The 7,844-nt window shown below is 41.0% G+C and overlaps 1 protein-coding gene across 1 annotated transcript; it reads right to left on the bottom strand.

Annotated features, from left to right (window-relative positions):
- Nucleotides 1-778: 778 nt before the first annotated feature.
- PLPP5 (phospholipid phosphatase 5) lies at nt 779-5,578 on the bottom strand. The gene is made up of 7 exons (XM_090258537.1): nt 5,462-5,578; nt 5,145-5,253; nt 4,577-4,667; nt 4,113-4,176; nt 3,506-3,630; nt 2,664-2,834; nt 779-1,736 (listed from the first exon to the last, which is right to left on the bottom strand). Exons 1-7 carry the CDS (start codon nt 5,536-5,538, stop codon nt 1,573-1,575), a joined length of 801 nt encoding a protein of 266 aa, XP_090114663.1. The 5' UTR covers nt 5,539-5,578; the 3' UTR covers nt 779-1,572.
- Between the last annotated feature and the right edge of the window lie 2,266 nt (nt 5,579-7,844).

Here is a 7,844-nt window from a genome sequence, read left to right as displayed (position 1 = left end):
CGTCAATGGGAGGGATTTTAATTGTATATTATTTGCACTATTTCAGTCGTATCATGTGCAATCTCCTGACCACGCCTAATTTTAAACTCTGGTAGAGTATCATTTTATACGTATTCCAAACTCCAAAATTGGTTTTGCCTATCTTAGCAAAAGAGATTGTTTGCATGGAAAGATTAATAGCACTGATTTGCTTTGATATTTTGCACTTTTTGAAATACCTTTTTTTTAATGTGATATTTAAAACTCTAGTAAATACTGAAATAAAACCATATTGACCCATTGCCTACTGTTACCTGTTTCATCCATCATAAAGTAAAGAATATCAGTATAATAACCATTTTCTCCTATGGATTACTAAACAAATTAAAAAAATAGAAGTTGTGGGCCAAGAACTAATATTTAAGTCCCTTTACTGGTGTTTTCAATGTCTTAGGCAGATGTAGCTCAGAATTTAAAGCATGGCAGTTACAAGGTAAATACTGCGGCTGCCACTACTATAGCTGAATCACTTATGTCAGATGGGGACACAACCGTTTTACTCTGAAAATGTCTCAACTCTCGAATGGTACATATTAAAAAAAATCAGATTCACCATTTTATTTGAATATCACATTTACTGGAGATAAAACATACATTGAAAATGTTATAGAAAGAAATACATAAGACAAGGTCATAGTTAACATATAGTTTCAATAAAGAGAGAGGTAGTTGAAGGCACTCTAGCGTCAGTTCTGATGGTATCCTGTAATTGTTCCTCATAGCTCATTGTGAAGGACACAAAAAGATTTATTTGTCCTCCAGAAAATGATATCTGTAATTTTTCTATCCTGCCTTACCCAGCTGGCAAAGTTGATGCATCTGGGCAGATCTTCACTTCAGTCATGAAGGGAGGGAAAAAATTATGGGATCGGTTAAGAACAAGTGAGGTAGAAACAGTAATCAGTTGTTAGCACTGAAACCATACTCATAACCATTTTCTTTTTTCCTTAGTAATTTGACAATTTATTTATGCCCACAGTACTATCTGGCTGGACTTGGATAAGATATGTATAATAATGGTAAACTAGCCAGAAACACTTTCCTATTTAAGGCTTAATGGAATTGTCCACCAGAGAAAGTAAGCAGAACCAAAAGAATTTTGTTGGTCATGACCCTAAATTTAAAGATTTTGAGGTATGGGAAATGAAGTTTTGATAATTAATTCATAGTTCCTAGGATAAAGTAGGGCTTGTCTCAAAGGCTTTTTTGTGACAAGATCCTTCTAAGAATGGCATTTAAACTAAATGTAAAAACACTGTAGATCTTGGGATACCAATCTAATGCCCAGATTCATAAGCTGTTGGAGGACTATTCAAAAGATCTCTTTATTAGAATGTGTGGCATATGGTAGTAAAAAAGATCCTCTCCTCATGCTAAATTCATGTGAGCAGGGGCAAAACTGCATAATCACATGGAACATAGAATGAAGTGCTGATGTCCTCACTGTACCTCTCAAGAGATCAAAAGATAAGACATTCTTATCTTACCATGGTCCAGAAAAGAGGGGCTGATTCATCTACTGTAGCTCCAGTTTTAAATATCAAAATGATAAGGATCACTAGACTTCTTTTGTGCAGTGGGAAGTACAAGAGTGTTGTGAAATGGTTTATGGCATTCTGCGTCAGTTAGAGGAGGATAATACTGCCTGTAGCAAACATAGGCAAATGTCAGGCCAATCATGGATCCAACTAGTACATCTGGAGAGAGAGGAGATAAAGTCTTCTCTTAATCATGTTAGACTCTTAAATCATGTTAGCACAGAATATGGAGAACTTGGCCCTCCAGGTTATTCTAATTGTTTGGGCTGCAAAAACCCAAGTTCAGGGCTTTCTCAGTTTCATCATACAGTTTACAGGATTATCTTTTATCAGATTGTTCTCTAAACACCAAATCAAAACATATTTTTAGTTAAGTAAATATAAAGAAGCCTTTTTCCAAGTACATTAGATTTTTTTAATTCAGAAAAATAACAAAGGTTTACTTCATGCTGTTAACAATTTTCATTGTTTTCCACCATTTAAAGAGTTCTACAGGAAGGAATGAGCTTTTCAGGGGTTGCCTCTCTTTATAAAAAATGTTTATTCTTTAAAATAGGTCTCCTAAGGCTCTCTGAGCAAAATTGTCAGGGTTTTTTTTTTTTTTCTTTCTTTCTTTTTTTGAATTGTGGGTTTTCTGTGAAGATATTTTGTAATTTGGCTGTTTTACTGTGTCATTCAACTTACATTTCTTTGGTTTAATTACAATTTTATGTTTTCTTGAATTTTAGTTTCATTTTTGAACAAAATTTCATGACAATGAACTTGATTTTTAAGACAGTAAGTAAATGGAGCTTTGAGTTTGTTGAAAAAATTTTTTATAGTTTATTCTGAATTTATGACACTTCAAAATAATGGGAAAATTAGGCCATTCCTCCTTGGTAATCTCTTTAAAAGGTAGCAGTGCACTTTCTCATCTTTCATATAGTTATAAATGCATACTCTTAGTACAGAACCCAGACCATCCCATACGCATTTGTTTATTCATTCAACAACAGATACTTTGTAAGCATCTCCTCTGTGCCAAGAGCTAGAGACACAGTGATGAGTGATATATGGAAGCTTCCATGGCATGAATAGTTTGCTTACCTTGCCAATGATGCTTGTAGTCACATGTGCGGGACAGTGCAATCACAGTTGCAAAAAGCAGAGGTGACAGAAAGGCACAGAACCTCCAAGATTTCCCACGGCCTTGTGGTGTGAAGCAATGTAACTTCCCCGCTAGGTAGAAGGAAGCAAAGGCCAAACCAGCAAATGCAACTAGAAGAAGAAAAACCTATCAGTGTATGTGTTTTAAAAGAAGTTACCTCACTAATCTACTAATAGGTAGCCAGGGGACGTGAACATGTTTTATCCCTTTTTTTGTTATACTCCTGGAGTAGATCACTGATTATGAGGAAGAGGGAAACAAAAGGAAAAGTAAAGGACTTTACAGTAAAGGCCTTTATTTTGTGTCATAAAGCTAATAATATTTATCCTAAGAATAGTTTTTAGAATACTAGCTGTATGACTTTGGGTAGGTTACTTAACTTCTCCATGCCTTAGTTTTCTCATGTATAAATGGGAACCACAGAAATAACAGTACACACTTCATCGGGCTAGTACTGTGTCAAATGAGGTAATCTAAAATGCTTTCCAAAACACCTGACACACAGTATCAGTAAAGGTTAATATTTTTATGACTAGTACAAGATTGTAGGATCTAGAAAACAATACAATAATAAAATGTTCAAATATCATGAAGATAAACTACCTCCCCTGTTCCTAAATATTTAATATTTGAGGCTCAGGCTTGTCAAATGTTGGGGTCCTTAAAGAAAGAGAGTGGGGATTGTCCAATTTCTAGATACAAGAACCAGAGTAGTGTGATGTTCCTACGTGAAATTCAGTGATCCCAAAAAAGCATAGTAGAGCCCACATGGTATACATACAGGAAGAATGTCCACTAGGGAAGCTCTTACGGCCCTCATTCACCATATCTGTGTCTCCTGTGCATGTCAGGTCGGAATGGGCTTGCCCATCAGGGAAGCAACGGTAAAAGAAGTCTGGGCGTGGCCTGGAAGAAATGAGTATAGTCTGAACAGTGGTCATTTACAACTCCAGGAATTATTTTTTTGTGTATCAGACATCAATTATTCTGTTAACTGTTGGTCAAATAGTGTCCCAGGCAAAAGAATGAGACTGGATTAGCATAGTCACCACCAAGAAAAATGCCTTATTTCCAGGGTCAACATTTAATTTAGAGGGGGAAAAAAGCCACTCCAGCATGTGATTACTTTTTTGGGCAAAGGTCAAGTCACAGTGCATCTTCAGGGGGTGCTCTAGAGGGCACTGACTGCGTGACTGTCACTGGGAAATGCTGTTTGGGCAGAAAAGAATCCAAGTGTCATCCATAGGACAGAAGTGTAGGGAAGGGAGACAGAACAGGCTGAGAATAAGAGAGGAGGAGAAAGATGTGTGCTGGAGTGCCGTTAACCACCTCTCCTGCTGAGGTGACGGCTGAGGCAGACCCTGGGGTGGCTAACTCTTGTCACTTACCTCCCCACTATCAGTTTTATTGTGTTGGTAAAGATACCATTCAGAATCAGGGCAAGGCTGGCAGCTGGAAAGCAAAGAAACTTACTGTCAGTGGCATCTGCCGAGGAGGAATTACATGATCATTGTCTCGTTAAGACAGCAGACATGACCCTTCTGAGATAGAGGAATGGTCAGGCTCTAACCAGAGCCGAGCACAGAAACAATTCTGGTCCTCAGTGACTGACCGCACTGTTGTAGTACAGGGAGAACTTCTGTACTAGGCTGAAGACACTTCTGAGGGACACATAACCCAGGGCGTGAGGCACCCCGGTGAGGTGAACCAGGTTCTTCCAGTGCTCCTTTTCCATCTCATAGGCAACAGGTGGGTGCAGGGGAGATACATTTATTTCAGGAGCACAGAACTCAGAGCCCTGCCTTCTCAGTCCAGCACCGGGAGACGCCAGCTAGAAAGGGTTAGCTCTTACCCAGGCAAGCTTGCGTGCTGTCTGTTGTGTCTGCCTTCTTGAGACATTTGGCCAGGAGGATCACAGACAGCGGAGAGAGAAAGGCAATGACCTGAACCAGAACATGTCAAAGGTGAAAAACCAAACAAAACCACAAAACTAGTTGTCAAAGGAGTTCCTACAGGGAAGAGGGATGTAAGTGACGGACATGTATCAGATCCAACCGTTTCCCCCACAAGATATAATTAGCATCTCAGTGTCTGTGGGTTAACTGGGCTGGGGGCAGTTCTACCACTAAATTCAGCATTATCCTAAATGACCAGTACCCGAGGCCATCCTAAGAAACAGCTCAGAACATGCCTCTTGAGCCAAAACAGATTGCCTCTGCTCCCAAAATCTGGAGCTTAAATATTAGGAAGCAAAATCTTCAGCACATCAGGAAGCAACATCTTAGCACATCAACAAAAGGAGTAATAAGTTCCCTACAAAGACAAGTGTGGAGCCAGAACGACCACTTTTGTTTCCCAGCTTCCCAGCATTATAGCTCGTGGTGTGAAGGGGCAGAAGGAAGGGCTAGTTCTCCACGCACAAACATCAGGTTGGTGGGGAAATACTCCGCTTCCACATATGGATTCCGGTAAAGCCACATCTCCTCCGGTTGGATAAACCTCTGGAAGGGAGTGAGAACCTCCGTTACCCTAAAAGGAAACAAACAAAAGTGCGGAGCACGCTGGTTAACTTCCCCTGGGCTTCCCCCTGCGCTTCCCAAGAAGGACCCCGACCTGGGGGCGGGGCGGGGCGGCGCTGCGCGGGCACGGCTCTGGGAGCCGGAGGCCGCGCGCACCCTCCTGTCTGGTCCCTGCAAGAGGGTGTCGGGCTCTGGGGTCTGACCCGCAAACCGCTTACCGGAAGACCGCCAACAGCGCAACCCGAACGCCCAGTTCGGCCGCGAGGGCCACCGCTGCCTTCCTCGTGCGGCACATCCCGCTGCCGCACGGCCAGACTGCCGGGCCGACGCGCTGACGTGGCGCCAGCCGCAGGGGACACGAGGCCGCCCCGCCCCCCGGAGGCTGGATCTCCGCGGCCTGCGGGCGCCCGCAGGCAGGCGCTGGGGCAGTGCGGGCAGGGACCGCAGTCAGCCACCTCCTCACGGCCAGGCTAGCCATCAGGGAGGAGTGGCAGCTTTGCGGTGTTCCCAGCAACACCTAGCAGAAGGAACGAAAAGCAAGCAGTGCCGTTCGCCGGTACAGCACAGTCGGCAAGGAGCTGGCTCCGCTGTCCTGCCCAGCAGCAGCTCCTTTCCAGTCTGATAAACATTCAATGGGCTGAAAGTGAGGACAATCTCCCGGTCACATCCTTGGCCAACTAGCCAGTGCCTGGATATTCTCATGCCAAAGCAAGTAGCAATGTCCTCTGAGGGCCTTTCCCACGAACACAAAAGAAAAAACGACTGCATTTTCGGGTCCAAGTTTACTAGCAGCGTAGCACTGTGAAGAAAGATGTGCTCACACAGGACTAGCTGTGCTGCAGGCCTCACTGACTGAGGGTGGACATACTGGGTCAGGCAGCCCTGCAGTTTGGTCCCCTCCCTCCCACGAAGGCCAGCAGCCCAGTGAGTTATAGCAAGAAAGTACAGGCAATGAACAAGTCCACATATTTAATTTGGAACATACAGGACAATTTATTGAAGTCAATCTCAAGCAAAATCTGAAATCAGTGGAATGTCATTAAAAACCTTTCCAAATTAATCCTCATGGAAGCAAAAAAACACATTTCAATTCCAAAGTATTTGTAAAATAAAAAAAGGCAACATCTCAGTAAATATAATACGAAAATTATATGATTCTACCAGCACACATAGCAGTAAGCAGCTTAAATATTACAGGCAATCCTAAATACACGATAACTAGTCAACAATAAACTATCTATATACAGGTTAACCAAGCTTTGCACATTTCACACTATGCGATGAAACATAGGTCAATCAACAAAATCCCCAAAATATCATATATCTTAGTCTGTGTGGCAACATCAAGTCAATATACAGTAATGCCCTAGTGGAACACCCCCAGGGAAAATTAACACTAATCTCTTAGTGTCAAGCTTCTAGCCAAGTCACAGAAACTCAAAAGAGATTGACTTTAGTGAATATCAATGCTTTGTTATTAAAGACTCAAGTCTCAAGTGATTTAGGCAAAAAAACATTTCACAGGATCTACAAAGTTTATTATAGATAAACAAAGTACAGAAATAACCAATCTACAAAGGTCATTATCATAAAGATCACAAGGAAATGAAAACAGAACCTGTAGATATCTGTGTTTGTTGTGCAATATCACAAGTGGGTACAAAGGAATTTCTCATCAATACCAATTATGCACACACCCTTGTATATAAAAAGAATCTTATTATTAGCCAGTTATAATCATCATTTAGCATCTTGGTTGTCGGTGGCAATAATTATTTTCTTTTTTAACACAGGGTATGTGACAGCACAAAGGAAATAAAGAGCAATATAAATGACAACAAAGTAAAAGTAAATTTTATCTGGTCCACTTCCAAACTGACAAGAATACCTCATAAATACCTATTCCAGGTAATCTGAGGGATACTGAGAGCCATTCACACATATCAGAAGTCTGTGGCTGGTAGGGAAGGGGAGTACTAGAACCTGAGGCTGCTTTCTTGCCAATACGCAGATGCAGTAATGTCACATAAGAAAACTAAGGACCAAGTAAATGACTTTGGCAACTATTCATCTTTTCCCTTTTATTTGCAAGTTAATGACTTTCAGAGGCTACCAAAGGACAGGTAATTCTCTTCTTCCCCTTCATAAATATGTGCCACAAGCACCTGAACTTGCCACTTAAGCAATGGACTGATGAAAAAAGAATGGAAATAGTTTTTGAAACACACAGGTTACACCCAGCATTTCAGGAGTGTAACATAAGTGCAAATTTTTGTTTTTTCCCCCTACACAGGCATATATTAAAAGGAAAGAAGATGTGCTTGGCTTGACAAAATAAAGAACATACATAGAAAATATTCATAAAAATGCTGCTGGTATCCCATGCAGGAGTCTCTCCCTCAAATGTGTACATTAAATCTGAGATGTTACTGTGAACATGCTCTCCCATCTGCAGAACTTCACCTTTAATCCAAGTGAAAGAGGATAAGAGACTAGGCTATTTATTTTCAAAACAGTATATAAAACAATGCTTTCTACTTCATAAATTTTAAAATAACTGTTAAAATAAGGAGAATCTGAAGAATTTCAAGTACTTAAAAA

This window comes from Furipterus horrens, unplaced genomic scaffold, assembly GCF_987537825.1.
Source record: "Furipterus horrens unplaced genomic scaffold, mFurHor1.1.pri manual_scaffold_12, whole genome shotgun sequence".
NCBI lineage: Eukaryota > Metazoa > Chordata > Mammalia > Chiroptera > Furipteridae > Furipterus > Furipterus horrens.
This window is presented reverse-complemented; position numbering and strand designations above follow the sequence as displayed.

Bases quoted from the DNA above. Each gene is read 5' to 3' on its own strand.
- PLPP5 (XM_090258537.1), bottom strand. From the start codon at position 5,538: ATGTGCCGCACGAGGAAGGCAGCGGTGGCCCTCGCGGCCGAACTGGGC. The intron at 5,254-5,461 runs GTAAGCGGTTTG...GTTTCCTTTTAG, and splicing joins GCGCTGTTGGCGGTCTTCCG to GGTAACGGAGGTTCTCACTC. The intron at 1,737-2,663 runs GTAAGCAAACTA...CTCTCTCTCCAG, and splicing joins CTACAAGCATCATTGGCAAG to ATGTACTAGTTGGATCCATG.